Source organism: Cavia porcellus, unplaced genomic scaffold (genome assembly GCF_034190915.1).
Source record: "Cavia porcellus strain 051 isolate PalLab524CR breed Dunkin Hartley unplaced genomic scaffold, mCavPor4.1 scaffold_6, whole genome shotgun sequence".
Taxonomy (NCBI): Eukaryota; Metazoa; Chordata; class Mammalia; order Rodentia; family Caviidae; genus Cavia; species Cavia porcellus.
The window spans coordinates 36994365-37011204 of NW_026947489.1; the positions used below are offsets into that span (position 1 = coordinate 36994365).

A 16840-nucleotide genomic window follows, 5' to 3' on the forward strand; every position below is an offset into this window, starting at 1 on the left:
TGGCTGTACATTTTTCTTCTCTTTATCAATTGCTGATCATTAGACTACCAGGAGTAATGCAAGAGACTGAAGATCGATATTAGAAGAAACCATTCAAGAAAACCCTACCTTGTTCTAGCCATAAACTCAATATGTGATGGTATTTTTTGATTCTCCATTCTCTGGGTTTCCAAACAAATATCAACTCAGTTTTTCACTATGACTTTGGATTTCAAAGGAAAACAAAAGCATAAGGATAATAGGAAAAGATTGAAAATACCTTGGTTCAGTCAGTGCTGCTTTTCCAAATAATCTCATAGTAACCTAGTATGGCTCATAGCACCAAGGCAGGGCAGAGATGAGGAAGAAGGAAATCAGACACAGGCAGCTAAAGATACACTGTTTTCAAGTTACATCAACACAGCAAGTTTTCATTTAGAAGTTATACTGTATACCTAACAAGACAGGCACACTCCCACACAGACTGGATTCAATGCCTTTTGTTAGCAGCAAACCCTTCTAGAACCAGGCACTAGAATGCTGTCACTTGACATCACCGAGACAGAGAGCTCTAAGATGGTTTCATGGAATCCCTGCTTCGCTTGTGGGAAGATGTCCACGCACAGTTGCGCTCGCGCATGCGCCCAGTGTACTGCCTCCCTGGCAACGCTTCCCCTGACTGCTCCAGTTGTGGGCTGCCAGCTGTACCCAAAGTGAGCACAAACTAGGAATATTCAGTACAGGAGCTGCTTCCTGAGAGCGGTACCCAAGAACACAAAGCATTGATGAGTACATAAAACCTTGAAATAGTACTCATATATCCAAATAGGAAAGAAAAGAGTACTAGGAAAAGAAAGGCTAGATCTAATGATATAGTTCCCCTTCAATTTGGCCCATTTTTCATTAGGTATATACAGAAAGCCCAAAATTACTTTCCACTCTAAGTAGCGATGCAAGGCTTACCAGTTCCCAAATCCCATTTACATTTCCCTTAATTTCTTAGGAAAATTATTAGCTCATAATACCAATCTGACTTCAAAATATAATGGGAAAAACACAGTTCTCTTATAGTTTAACTAGCCTAACTTTAAAATAAAAAAAAAAATTGGGACCACTAGAATCTCCAGTCAAAAGGATTCCAACCTAAGATTCAGAAATTCTTCATAAATACATTTTTTGTTTTAAAAGCAGCAATCACGAGGTGGAAAATCTGCTGTGCCCATACTGAGTTTATGTATAATATACAATGCCAAATTTTTCCAGGCTCCCACAGCCTTGGAAGCAATTCCTCTCGATTTTCTCTCAACATGGTACAGGGAAGATCCCTAATTAAGAAAATACAAAAAACATTAAGAACAATGGGGCCTTATCAATTTTCCTTAAAAAATGAAACATGAATTTCATTTAACTTGCAGCATACACAGCTTATAACACATAATTATCTTTTTGCTTGAGTTAATAATTATCAGCAGTCAAGAAAACCTCATTTCCATGATAGAGCTCCTGAGTACCTCTGTTATAACAAGTCAGATAGTTGAAATAAATCCATTATTTCATTTCCCAGACTTTTCAGTTTAAATGAAACAAGCAGCAAGTAATAAGAAAAATGTTCCATTGTGATGACCAGATCAAAAGACATCAAACCAAAAAACATTTCCAATTTTTCAGAAATAGCCACAAACTATTAGATTAGAAGAGCACACCATTAATACCTGCACTCAGGAGGCTGAAGCAGGAGACTGCCATGAATTCGAGGCCAACTTGGGCTACACAGTAAGTTCAAAGCCAGCCTGAAGTATAAAGCAAGCTCATGTCTTTAAGAATAATAAGAATAATAATAGCAGCAACCATGTAAAAATAGCCAAAAGACTTTCAGCAGATACTAAAATCTAGAAAAAAATGTCCCAAACAACAAAAGGACTCACTTTCTATATTTCAAGAGATCCTTTCACTGTACAGACAACTGTATGCCCTCCGCAAAAAGCAGCTGTGCAATATAAAGAATAATGGTCAGTTCTGAAATCGCACTGAGACGAATTCATATTGACATTCTATCACACATTAGTTGTGTGACCAAACAACCTGCTTGACCTAATTACCTCATCTACCAAATGCTCTAATATAATATATTCCTGCAGGATTACATGAATAACCCAGCCATGAAACACACTTGTTTTCACCTACACCTCTTCTGTCTTCTTCCCTGCAAACAGAGGTAGTTATTTGTCAGCCTAACTCTGAGATCAGCCCCAAAGTGTTCACACAATTCGGCCTTCCCTGTGAGATCGCCTCTGTCCTATTAACCCCAATGCCTGCCCCACCCAAACTCTACTATAAGGAGCCTAAAAATGAGAAATGCTGTGCCCTGCAAAAAAACAAGGGAATAAATGGAAACAGTTCTGACAACAAGCAAACAAACAACAAATGTATCCTGAAACAAAACAATACATGGTTAACAAGGCAATGGTCAAATTCAGTTTGCCTGACAGCTATTACCACACCACTGCCTAATTTTGATTTTTTTTTTTTTTTTTTTTTTTTACTGGGCATCAAACTCATAACCTTGCACTTGCCAGACAGCCACTTATGCCATTGAGCTAAAACCCCAGTCCCAAATTTTGATTTTCTAAAAAATACTTTATAAATTTCAGAAACTGCTACAAATCTTTACCCACACCTAGCACTAAGACAAACACTACCACTCCTACTTTTTATTACTAATTCAAATGTATAAAGAAAAGTCAATTTAGATTACAGAGTTTCTGAGAATGGTAGTAAGAAATAAATGGTTATGACACCAGAATGTCACAATGTTCTCCCCTTATGAATCTAAAGCATACTAACCTTAGTATCTCTCTGAACCAATTCATTTGGACATAGCCCTGAAGCAACAATGGCCATCCTAGAATCATTCCAGCTCCCCAGGGAGATCAACCAAAGGGGTGGGCACGTGGTGGGTTGGCGGCTGGAATCCTGGAAGCTGCCCATTTCTCACCCATCAATTCCTACTGGCTCACACTGTTGAAAAGTGCACTTCCTAACTGCACAGACGTCATGAATACCTCCAGCATGAGAGAGACAACACTAAGGCAGGATTTTTCAGGCAGCAGATTTTACACATGTAAACAGAAATCACTTGAAACATATTTAACCATACATCATTTGTGCATACTTACTTAGTACAATAACCCAATAAGTTTCTTACAACTAATAAAACTGATTAAAAAGGAAAAAGTCCAATTCATTATTGCTTTATGTTTTTTCTTTTTTTGAGACAGGACCTTACTGTAGTTCAGGCTGGCCTTGAACCATGACAATTCTCCTGCCTCAGCCTCCCAAGAGGTATAATTACGGGCATGATAGCATAATTTCATTCACTTAATGTGAAGACTTCTTCAAAAAAATTGACAGAAGAGTAAGCGATGTAAAAATAGTACCATTTATAACCTAAATAGTTCTACAATAAAGCATAAATAGAGCCGGGGATTTAGCTCAGTGACACAAGTGCCTGCCTGGCAAGTGCAAGGTCATGAGTTCAATCCCCAGTACCAAAAAAAGGCATAAATGAAAAGATCAAATATTTAGTCCTTATAGCCATGATCTCTTGCCTAGAATTCTTGACCTCATTCCAAAAGAACTGGCTTCCCTCAATCATAAAGAAAAAAAGAACACCTGCACAGCCTCAAAATATTTTACCCTGAGTATTTTCTTACTGTTAACGTACACTACAAACGTCCTACATTAGTCCTTTAGTAAATGAAGCTTCATTTCTGTCTCCTTGAGTGTGAATGGGACTTTACTGATTCATTGCTAATGAACAAAGAATAGAAAGAGAAAAGGCAGAAACCTTACAATGACAAATACTGTATTAACTAGGTGATCAAAGTTAACACCATCAGTAAGTCGTGAAAATACCATAAATTCACTGATATGGTCCAACCGAGAAGGGTCATCTTCATGGTGATATTCTCCTCAAAAATCCAGAACCAACTTAATCATGAGAAAGCATCAGAATATCCTAAATTGAGGGACATTCTAGGATATAACCGACTACTGTACTTCAACAGAATCAAGTTCGGAAAGAACCAAGAAACTCACAAATTAGAGGACACTAAAAAGGTGAGATCAAAAGGGGTAATTTGAGGTGGAAGACAAAAAGCACATCAACGGAAAAAAGAGGGAGAAATTCAAATGAAGTCTGTAGTGTGCCAAACTTAATTTCTTAGTTGTCCTAAGTGTGATATGGTTACATAAAACATTGATACATGGAAACTCTCAGTACTATCTTTGCAACCCTACTGAAAAAAATCTAAAAAGTATTCAAAAAGAAAAAGGTTCAAAATAAGTAATTGAGCCTTGGTATTAATCTACCTCCAATACAGTTCTACAAACCCCATCACTTTCTTGCCTCTTTGAAAAGATTCGTGCTAGGCTACATGAGCTGCTTCTCATTGAAGACCATCTTCCTGAAACTTAAGGTTTTTAAAAAAAGATGAACTTTAGTAGCAAATGTATAGACCTTTGCATTTGTTCATTTTTCTAGAGGGTTTCACTAAACTGGCCTCAAGCAATCTCGACCTCCCAAGCAGCTGAGCCTCTAGGTGCACACCGCAGTACTAGTTTACATGGACTTTTGATTCAGTACATGATAGCCACAAATAATTCATTCAGCAACCAGCCACTGGAGTTATGAACCATGAACTAAATACTTTACCATAAACTTAAGCTAAAAAGCTCCACCCCCAATAGACACAGTCTAGGATCATTAGTTCACAAGCAGTGGACTCAGAAAAGCCTCTGACTTTTACGAGTAGAACTGCAGGCCTGGCCTCAGGTGTCCCCCAACACTCTGCACCTGCCACATGGAACTGTGTTGGCTTCATCACCTGCATCACCTCACAAGAGTTTATATCTAAGAATCATGCTGGGTCTGGGATTTTCTTCATCCATGAAATCATAAATTAGCTGTACTGTCTCATGGATGCTGCAGAAAACATGACTGACTTGGAGCAGAGACAAAGAATTTCACATTCATGGCAAAAGCAGTAGTGAACACTTGGTGTTCATTTGCAGTGGTGCCTGACGGCCCCTCATGCCCAAAGGGATAACTCGGTGAGTTCGCTGGGGATACTGTACATGCTGTGGGTAACGTCACAGAAAATGAAACAGTGAGCACAGACTTGACTCACTGCTCTTAAAGGGAAGGGAAGCAAGTTGATCTTTGTCTGGCAGAGCTATCACACCACCATCCCTCTTGGCTGCTGGCTTGAAACACAACAGTGAGAAACAACCCGGACAAAGAGCAGCCAGAGCCTGGTGTTCTTCATGCACGTTTTTGCTCAATACAGGACTCACAGCAGATCAGCTCTCCAGCAGGCAGGGAACATGCTGTAGGCACTGCTGTACCCTGTGCACCTGGCATGATGCACAGTACATCCTGCTCCTTAAACATTTCCTCACTGACTATGAGCCAGAAACTCTATTAGAACTTACTGTTCCCAGTCTTGCAATCATGTACACATTCACTTAACCTCTTTAAGCTTCATTTTCTTAATTTCTAGGAATTGTCCAATAACCAAAGCTCAAGAATGTTCAATGAATGAGTATCTGTAAGGATTCTTCTCTCCCTCAATCTGAATGTTTCCACAATTCTCTGAACAGCAGCATGCCAGAGAGCCAGGTGCCTGATCACTTCTCTCAGATGTGACTCACATAGTATTCCCACCATGGAAACAGAAATTCATCATGACAAATTTAGAACTATTAAGTTATCCAAGATTATCCATAATCTCATTTCACTGTAAATGTTCATAAAGATTACAAAAACAAAAGGCAGGAGGCTCTGTACAGAATTTTAAAGGTAAATACTAAAATCATATTAATCATCTACTTAGCCAACATAATAGATGAAGAAAACAGTTTCTAAAACTATGATTTTAAAAGACTGGCTTTATCATTATTGAAGATTGTATATTTCTCTACACATGCAAGACCTAGGATACAGTTTTTTGGGGTTTTTGTTTGTTTTTGTTTTGGTACCAAGGTTCGAATTCATGACCTCATGCTTGCTAAGCAGGCACTTGTGCCACTGAGCTAAATCCCTGGCCCAAGGATACAGCATTTGAGGCCATTTCATAAGGGTCAAGTAGACAAGTAAGGTACAGTTCTAACTTTCCAAGAGATTATGAAAACCGGTATGTTGACATCCTCACTATCCTTTTAGAGATATACAATATATACTCTGTCACTAAACTAAATAGTATGTATTGCCATTTTATTTGTACTAATTCTGTTCTTAAGCCACTGAGAATTCAAGGACCTTTGCAGTATTCTCACAGCAAATCATCAAAAGGTATTGTTTGCGTTCCATTTCAGGTCTGACATGCCACTAGACGCATTCAAGTCGTGCCTTACACACAGTTTCTTCCTTTGAGTATGTTACTCAGGTACATTTGAAGTCTTTTTTGTTTGACACAATAATAATAGTTTGCGAATTGTTTTGTTTTTTGTTTTTCGGGTTTTTTTTTTTTACCCAAAAGAATGGACATCCATCAGGGAATCCCTTGATTCAACAGAGTTTGGATGGAACAGACAGACCTGCAGACCCCAGGATGTCCCCACTCCCAACCTCTGAACCCCCTTCTACCTCCTCGCTGGCAGAACCTCTGTGACCATCCTGCTTCTGCCCCTTCAGTTAGACCAGCCAATGCCACACATGCTCCTACTTGTGCATGTGTTCATCACTTTATTTCCAACCAACCCTAAGCTGAGCTCCACCAGCATTATGTGAGGTCTCTGCTGCCTGTGCAGTCAACCTGTGTCTGGGGTCTCTCCCTCTCCACTTCTTTTTTTTTTTTTTGGTCTTTTTCCTTTTTATCGGTACCGGGGATTGAACTCACGACTGCCTGCTTGCAAGGCAGGCGCTTATGCCACTGAGCTAAATCCCCAGCCCCTCCCTCTCCACTTCTACTTGAACTGCAACAGCGTGGCCCCAGAAAACAGGACTACTTCTTTCATCAGTTGGTGAATAAGCACAAGAGTCTCAAGACTACCTAAAGATTCAAAGCCAGTTCTGCATGCCAGAGCTACCCTAAATGAGTGGCATCACACCCTAGCTGCCTAGAAATTGCCCTGCCCCAGAGAAATCCTGGACCAGGTGCTGTTGGATGTGTGCCCTGGGTCTTGCCCCCACATAGCCCCATATCTATATTTCTAAAGCAGTGATGAGAACCTTTTAGAGCTTTCAGTGGTAACCAACAGCTGGCTGGGACATGCACACCATAAAACACTTCCTAGACAGGAGGACAACGGCTGGCCCACACATAGGCCAGCGCCCCGGGAAACCAGGCAAAGCTCCTCAGAAGGCTCACCCTAAACGCTAGGACTAAGAGCTTCCTGGCACACTACCCCCTCTAGCTCAGGGCTAGGCCTGCCCTTTTCTGCCTCCAACCCAAAGTAGGCTTCTTAACCTATCATAAAGCACTCTTCTAAGCTAAGCTGCAGAACAAGTGTAAACAATGAAACGAACTTTTGCATATATGCCACACACAGATTCTCATGAATACCAAGGGGGAACCAACTGCAAAGCTAGGGGCTCCTTTTATTTGACCTTCACCTCTAAACTTCAGTTTACTGGCGGAGATTGATGACCTTGTCTCACATTCCTAAAATCATAGTTGCCCTTTCAGAACCTCTGAATCCAAATCTTTCTTGTTTTGTTTTGTTTTGTTTTGGTACCAGGAATCAAACCTATGACCTTGCACTTGCCAGGCAGGTGCTGTGCTAGTAAGCTACATCCCTGGCCTGAATTCAAGTATTTCACATTTTTTGTATTATGAGATTTTATACTAGTCTTCATTAAAGACTTTATCATAAAGACTTTTTCCCTTTTTAAGCAAGAGAAATTGTCGATTTCCATTTCAGTATGGCACTGACCTAAGCATTTACTTGCTCTCCTGCCCAATTGCTCTAAAATTACGGTAAAGGTTGAAAAGTGAAGTGGGAGTCTGTGAGACAGATAGCCAGGCAGCGAGGAGAGGACAGCACTGAGGGGACAGGCTAGACACTCTGAAAACACAGCACTTACATTTGACATTATCAGCCGAAGAGCATCTGAAACACAAGTTGAACACAAAAAGATTCATTAATGTTCTCTTATACGCAGTACGAATAATTTAAAATAGCTAATTATCTAGATAAACATTCGGTCCTTAAAATGAACTTGAAGAGTGCCATCACTGCTAGCGACCCTTGGGACCCCACACACACAACCACCACCACCACTCAAGGGTTGGGAAGAGAAAGAGCACAAAAGCAAAACATTCCAAGAGTGGCTGCTCAGCAGATCAAAATGGATCATCAATCACATACTATTGTGGTGACTTTAGTTTGCAAAGGGACAAATCTTTGGACAAACATATCAAACTAGATGAAAGCTGGGCTACTTTTAGAGATAATAATAAAAAAATTAACAGGTTAAATTACAGAACATACTTTAATATTAAACAGTAGTACTACTGAGCAAATCAAAGGCAGAACTCATACGATAAAGATAAAAACAAGATCTCCATACAAACCTCTGACTATAAAATGTCTGTCAGCTGATGAATATTAAAAATGATATAAACACAGATCCATTGTATGAAATGGTAATACAAGCCTTGGTGACATAAAAATTTTAGAACATAAAGGTCAAATATTCAAATGTGAAAGACATTAAACAAAGCATGTAAGGAATCAATACACAGCATTTGACAGTACTGAATCTGCTAACCAGGCTGTAAACAGTTCTGGCCCGGGTCCCTGATTATAAGACACATACTTAATACTCTTCAAGGAAGATTACTTTGCGGAAAAAAAAAAAAAAGAATGAAGAAAGGAAAATAAAGTGAAAGCAAAATTAAAAGCTAAACGCTATCTCAAAAAAAAAATCACAAACCTAACCACCAGCAAGAAGAAAAACAGAAGTGTTACAGACCTGAATGTGGCCGAGGCCTATAATCTATCACTCTGGGAGGTTGGGGCAGGAGAATCACAGGTTTGAGCTCAGCCTGGGCAATTTAGTGATTCAGGGAAATCCTGGGTCAAAAATAAAAAGGGCTGGAGAAGCGCCTCAAATGTGAATGCCCTGGGCTCAGCACTCACTACTGCAAATGGAGAGGGAGAGCAGGAGAGGACTGAAATGAAAACTCTCAACAGGACAGCTGCCGAAACTGTTAGGTGCCGAAACTGTTAGATGACCAGACTTGCAGAAAAGAGCCACACGTCAGTTCCAAAGTCATGGGGAAATAAAATGCACAGACCTTATTATTACAGGAACCAAAGTGGAAATAACTCTACTTAAGAAAAAAGTTACAGCAACACTAAATAAAGCCAAACAGTCCTTTAATGTAGCTCGCAAGTAATGAGCAGAGACCTGGGAAGTATAAGAGAGGTAGAAAACCAAGCACTGAAGAAACTCACAGGAAATCAAAAATCCCTAAACAAATAGGAAGCAAAGGTCATAGATTTAAAAGAAAAGGGAAGGAAAATAAAGCTACCCAGGCTGCATCTGCATAGGGACAAACACGGATTCAGGGTAAGAAGATGAAAGTTGACAGTGACGAGCACAACAAAAACGAGGCTGCTGGACCAGCAGGAGACCAAGAACCTGCCTCAAAGCCGGGGGAAACCACAACAGGTGCTGGAGACCTGCAGACTGGCAAACAAATCCTTTTATTCAGCTGCTCTTATCTGAGGTTTTGAAAGCATACATCAAATTTGACCCACTTCAGTCTTCAGCTATGACTGTTTTGATAGATGAATTTGTTTGGTTATTCAAATTTAAATTTTGTTAAATGTATATTCTGTGGTTCACTTATTTCAGATGATCCATACATCCAGTGGAAGGTTCCCTCACTTTAAGAACCATCATTGTAAAGTGAGACTGTATTCATGCAAAATATATAACAAATAAAACTGTCTTGTGCTCATGGAAAAAACTAACTCAAGATTAAAGAATATTCAGGAGTGATACCCTTGTTTCTCCTTTTCAGGAGAAACTGGCAGAAGGACACAGAAGGAGAAAAAAATCAAATACTATTACAATTAAAATCCCCCTTTACCATTAACTTTTCATAAAAATGCACTAAGGAGGATAGCTTGAACTGAAAATATACACACAACTCTTTTGAACAAACCAGTCTGAACTTCACGTCTGCTTGTTCCACTTAAAAACAAACAGAACTTACAGATTCACACAGATTTTCCCCCATTTTTATCTTAAGTATTTTACCTTCAGTACTCCCATCGCACTGCAAACATTTTCCTAACTCTGGCTATCTGTAATATACAGACAACATGCACAACATGAATTCAGTGAGCCCCTCTTTAGGAGGCAATAAAGTCAGGGCAGAAAAAAATTGCTCAAAGATGACATTAAAACATAACACTCAGAATTTATGCCTGCAAGTGAGAGTCTCAAAACTCCTGAGATATACCTTAGAATTGTGAGACTACTGTTCACAAAAGAAAAGCTGAGGGTATAACTGTCTGTTTCAGAGTCTTTAAAAATCCCAACCCTCCAGAAAGAGTATGATTTCAAACTATTCCTCTCCCCACAGCCTCCATAAATAACAATGAAGATGCCAATGCCTCATGCTAGACATTCAAAGCATGGTACCTGCATGGCTCAAGCTAATGAGTGCTACAAAGAAATGTCTTATAGAAAGATCTGTAAAATTGTGAATGTATAATCCATATGAAGAATTTAAAGACTAATTATTGAACAAGTTATAGATTGCTGCCAATATCACAGAAGTCCCTGCCCCTACCACCACTAAATCCCTCACACACACTCATTAACCACCCCCCACCCACACTAGGGTTCTCCTGCTTTGTGATAATCACTTCCTTGCTTTCCATTTTTAGCATTTAAATAAGCATTGTTAAATGACACAGCTTACATCTTTCCTGTGTTTGAACTTTTTCTAAGTGGAACCCTACCAAGATATTCTGTGGGTATATATTGTTTCTTTCATTGAGTAGTATGTTTGAGAGATCCATCCAGTTACTTGGAAATTCATCGCATCTACTGATGCATTTTCGAGTTGGTTCTACTTAGGGCTATTCTGAACACTGATAAACATGTGCTAGAATTTCTTTAGAGATTCACCAATAGTCAGGTCAGAGTATTGGATTCTCTGTATTACTGAAAAATTGCAAGCTACCTCACAAAATGAATATGTCAATATACAGAAACACTCATTGGAAGACATAGAAATATGATCCTTAATGATCAGTCTTCGAAATTTACCGTTACAGCCAAGTGTGGAGGTACACATCTGTAACCCCAGCACTTGGGAGGCTGAGGTAGGAAGATTAAAAGTATCTGAGGTCAACCTGAACTGTATAGTGAGTGAGACCTTGTCTCAAATCATCAAAAAAGAAAAAAGAAGAAATTTACTGTTACACTTGAAATCCTATTTACAGACCACACAATAAATTAAGTGTACTCCTAGCAAAAGATCTTGTCTTCAAACTTCAAAACAGCATTTGAGAACTGAAACAGAGATGGAACCACAACCCAGCTAACTCTGGAAGAAAAAACAACATATACAGAATAGTCGAAAGCATACAGTCTTCATCTTAAAAACTAAATCTGTTACTCATAGTGACAACAAGGAGCATCAGTCAGGGCACATTGCAGACACCGAGATGAGGGAAAAGAGTGAGCAGTCACAAGCGGGAATAACAACAGTGAAGAAAAGGGGAAACACATTTGTCAACCTAAGACCTCCAGTTTTTAAGTACTTAGAGACTTGGGACAACACTGACAATCAACAGACTCAGTGATTAGACCAAGAACTCTCTTTTCTTTAGAAAAATTGCAACATGCGAATTCTGTTGACAGCTAATGCTATTCAAATGTAGTAGTCAAGGAAAAATGAGATTAGACCCTGATTTTATTGAATACAAATTAACTAAGTTGCTACCAACAACAGTTTTCAGATAAATACCAAATCTAGGTTTCACCTTCCAGATAAAGAATTAAAATCAACGGTAAACCAGCTGGTAGCCTCAAATCAAGTACTGGTACTTCTGTTCTTGCTTCCCTACAGTATTGCCTCATGTTTGACCAAAACATGACAGCAGAATTCAAATCCAGATCTGTTTGGCTTTAGAAGCCTGTGCTCCTTATGTTAAACCATATTGCCCAAAGAAAGACCAATCAGAGGCCAAACTTAGAGGTCTAATATTAAAATCATAATTTCAAAAGTAGACAGTCTATGTCTAACTACAGGTATTTTAGTACTCAAATTATATACTAATTTGAAAAAGCAGAAAAAGAAACAAAAGATTATACACTCATTAGAAGATGAAAATATAAAGAAGAGAAACTATGCTACTCTACCTATACCTTAACATTTAGAAAACAAAGCAAAATTTGAACCTTTGGAATAAAATTATGAGAACATCTTTATAATCTTAGAGGAAAGATGGATGTCACAAGGCATAAACTCTAAGTTAGAAAATAAATTCAACTCCATTAAAATTTAAAAGTTATAATCTAACACTTTAGAGCACCATGGCAATAAGACTACAAATTCAAACCTGGCAACTTACAAACCTAGTGATATCCTATGTCAAAAATTAAAAGGGATTGGGGGTGTAGCTCAGCGTGAAGTTTCTGAGTTCAAGCCCCAGTTACTGTTCAGGAAAAAAAAATTCAAATGTGCTCTGAAAAATACTATAAAAGTAGAAGTGTACTTCAAACTGGAAGAAGATATTTGCAAACACCAACATTAAAGACAGATCAGAAAATAAATATTTTTTTAAATCAACAGATCAATAAATGAGTCAAACGATCAAAGAATGTGAGCAAGCAGTTCAGAAAAGAAAACAACAACAGCAAATACAAAGACGTTCAACCTCGGCAGCAACTCAGGAAACTCAAGTTAAAATCTACAGTGACCAGGTCCTCCAAGCTACCTCAGCGCCGTCACGGATTCCTTTACACTTAACTGTATCATTATGAGCATCTCTAACCCTTGCCCCCAGCAAAGCTCACACTCAGGCCCTGCAGTCTAAAACCACCCCTGCCTCCCTCTCCAACTCATCCTCCGCGAGGAGAAGAAGCACCCCTCTCTCGCACAAGGCTCCCCGTGCATGGATGAGCGCCTCTTTGCAGTCCTTCACCCGTCCTCCCTTCACCTCCCTCTTATCCAGGGTCAGTCATTCTAATCTTTCCCTCCTCTCCCTTCACTGCACTTTCTCAGCTCAAGTTCAGCCCTGACTAAATCCTCCTCTCCCGCCCATCTCTCCCTGCACCACACAGCAGAACACGAATGGCAGGATACACCAGTTGTCATCTTGACTTCATCATCACCAGTCTCAGGTGGGCTGGGCTCCTGTTACCACCCAACAGCCAAACCCTATTTTCCTCCTCCATTCACTCTTCCACGCCCAGGACCACCACTTCTTACCTTCTGCTCTCTCCCCAACTTCCAATATCTCCCTTGGCCCTCACGCACAGCTTTCTATTTCACTAAGAAAACAGAATTAGAAGAGAACTTTCTCAAGCCCCCACCACACCTACCCACCGGCCACTACCCATGTCCACAGCCTGCTGTTCCTACGACGACTGTGGCGAAACTGCCACGCCACTAGCAATGAGCAGTTCTTCCCCCTGTGCAGCAGAGCCTGTCCCCCCATCCACTGAAGAATAGAGACCTGGTACCTGGCACACTCCCTACATTATCGTCCCCTCCTCTTTTCTAGATCACTGAGGAGAGATGTGGTTATTTCTCCAGTCTTTAAAATACGTCTTAAACTGTTTCTCCCACCAGCCTATAATGTATGCTCTTTCTTGACAACAAAGCCCCTTAAAATGACAAGCTTTTACTTGCTATCTCAAATGTCACTCCTCTCATACTCAAAAATGCCCATCACATCAACAAAACTGCACCTGTGAAGATAAGCAGTAAAATCATGTTAAACTCAACGGCCAATTCTTGGCTGTCATCAGCTGTATTTGAGGACCATCTCTCCTCCTCAGCCACTTACGGACACTACACTATGTCTCCTTCCATCATTCCTGCTCAGTTTCCTTTGCCAACTTCTTATCATTTCCCCAGCTTCACCACAAATGGCATGTGATGGGTCACAGCAAAGCGCCGGTGCACTACAACAGTGTATAAAATTACTTTCAGGCTATGAATGTAAGATTGACAGGAAACAAATGAATTTCATTTTTAGATTTGAGTCTAATAACCAACATCATTACACATACGCAAATATTCCACAATCCAAAATACTTGCGATCCCAACATTTCAGCTAAGGGACACTCGTAATTCTCTTGGTTGCCCTTCTCATGGACTTCAGTTATCCACTTCAGGCTGGTATCAGTCAAATGCCTATTTTCGGCCTTAACCTCAGTCACGGACCCTGAGTCTTTACCCAACAGCCTATTCTTTGTCTAACTGGATGTTGCACCGGGTCTCTTCAGATTTACCCCCTCCCTGCTCTTTCCTAGGAAGTTAACCTGTATTTATTACAGCAACATGTTTCCCTTGTCTCCGGGCTTCCAGCAGGGCAGGCTGATAGAAGCATTAGCAGAAGACTGGACGAGAAATAGACCATAAAGCCAGATAGCTTAGCTTGTGACCTATTGTGAGACTGTCTTCACTGGCCACATCCCCTAACCAAAAGGTGACTAAGGCAAACTCAATACGAGTCTCTTCTGCTAGCTGCAGAATACCAGTGTCTTTCCTTCCCTGATATCCTACCCCGACCTGAGGACCTGGTTTCTTTCAGAACTCCTTCTAACTGTATTGAGGGGCTGTGTACTTCCACAGGAACTCTGATGCAGATGTCTAACTAGCATCTCAGTCTTAACACACACAACACTGAATACTTTCCACCATTTACCCATCTCAGTTAATGGCAACACCCATTTGGCTGCCAGGGCAAACACCTGGCCTCACCTTCACATATCTTTCCCCTTATCCCCCCATTCCAAGCTCTCTGTATTCTTCCTTCAACATAGACCCAGAACCTATCTGTTTCATGTCCCCTGCTACCATCCTGGCCCCAGACACTGTCACTGCTTGTCTAGATTATCTCAATAGCCTCCTAAATGGTCTACCTGTCCCCTCCACAGGCACACATTTTGCCTGTCTTCCAGTCATTCTAAAACAGCAGGGTGGTCCTATTTTTAAAAAAAAACCCACAGTTGCTTCTCATTCCATTCTGTGTAAAAGCACCATCTCCACATCTCCACGTGATGTGGTCTCACATGATGCTGTCTGACCTTCTTGCGTACTGTGCACCCTGTTTCTACCATGCTGGCTGAGCCTGCTGTTCCCCACACACAATCTGACAGCTTCTGTACCTGCTGCCTCTGACGAATCCTTCTTCCTGCAGATGTCCTCGATGCTTCCTCCCTCATCTGCCTCAGGTTCTTACTCAGATATTACCTGGTAGATTAAGACCTTCTCTGGGTACTGTCTTATAAAACTGTGACAGCCTCTATTCACTGTATTTCCATACTAAACCATTATCAGCATTTACCTTTTTATATACTTTTCTTTATTGTCTCCAACTTCTAAAATATCTACTCCACAAAGCAGGCAGTTTTGTCTGTTCTGCTCACTGTTACAACCCCAGCTTCTAAGACAGGATCCAGAAATACTAAGTACTTAATGTTTGTTGAGTAAGCCACAACTATGTATTATTCAATCAACTGATCACAATTTGAAAAGCTTAACAGTTCGCATTTTGTGGTAGGAATGGAAACACTAGGAACTCTAGTTCATCTCAAGTTTGGAGATTGACTTGGCATACCTAAAAAAGTTTAGGATGTATACACTTGTTGTGTATTTATTTATACAAGTAAGGATGGTATAATAAAAGTTATTCTAAAGAATATCCTCTGCCTGTCTACAGGACCCTTAATACATTATTGTGATGACAGAATGAACTCTACCTCTCTAAAGAAACCAATAAAGTGACACTGCCACACATCAGATAGCACAGCAGCTCTTCTCAGGATTCTGCTACAGTGAGAAGAAACTGATAAATCAGCAGCAGAGTAGAAAAGAAATGTAAGGACACAGCAATAGAAATAACTAGTGTAGTTTTCCAAGAAGTTAATCACAGATAAACACACCAACTGGGAAGAAACCAGAAGACAATGGCGGAGTACACATTTTAAACTGCATTTTTAAAATGCTAAAGTAAATAATCAAAATCATAGCCAATGGAACATGCTGACGGATTAGACTAGAATTTTTAACTGACTTCAAACAATGTACCTTTTATTGCCAAATACTCTCCAAATACCAGCTACTCAACTGACTGCATTAGGGACACATGTAGTGCACATAATAATTTCACTGCATTACTTTCATTTTTTCCTCCTGTGTCTTTTAGCCAAACAACTGTTAAGAATTGAAACAAAGTCACATTTTATCTCTTTCACCTTCCTTCCACCTTCAATGAAGTACTTATAAACCCATAACTGGTCAAAATGCAGGTAATATGAGCGAAGTGCTCATTTGACCAGTGAAATTTTACAGTGTTCAGTCCTTGGACAGTCCGTGAGTTGAATGCCATCTGTGCATCTATGTATATGCTGTGTGTACCACCTACCAATGAGAACAGACTGACTGTGCTTTTTTTCACTTGCAGTTTAGGAGTCTCCCACTTATTTCCAACTCCAGAAAGTTCATTCAACCAAGTTGGAAGTGAGTGCATCACATTTTGATTTTCAAGTCCAGCGCAGGCAATCAAAAATACAGGAATATGAAAACCAGGAAATACAGAACTCAGTAGCAACATAAAAGTTGTGAGAAAGAGAGAATTCAAAACAAACAACTGAAT

The 16840-nt window shown here is 40.0% G+C and overlaps 2 protein-coding genes across 3 annotated transcripts in view; one reads left to right on the forward strand and one right to left on the reverse strand.

The window, feature by feature from the left end:
* Aven (apoptosis and caspase activation inhibitor) overlaps positions 1-16840 on the reverse strand; it is a 208375-nt gene that overhangs the window by 155220 nt on the left and 36315 nt on the right. Inside the window, exon 1 of one of the 2 annotated variants that reach the window (XM_063250328.1) lies at positions 8066-8138. The exons of the other annotated variant lie outside the window; for it this stretch is intronic. Within the exon in view, the coding sequence (XP_063106398.1) occupies positions 8066-8123 (58 nt within the window). The 5' untranslated portion in view covers positions 8124-8138. Of the gene's footprint in view, positions 1-8065; positions 8139-16840 lie in introns of those variants that run through there. 2 annotated transcript variants of the gene reach the window in all.
* Positions 1-16840, forward strand: part of Chrm5 (cholinergic receptor muscarinic 5) — a 78253-nt gene that overhangs the window by 10048 nt on the left and 51365 nt on the right. The window lies entirely within an intron of this gene.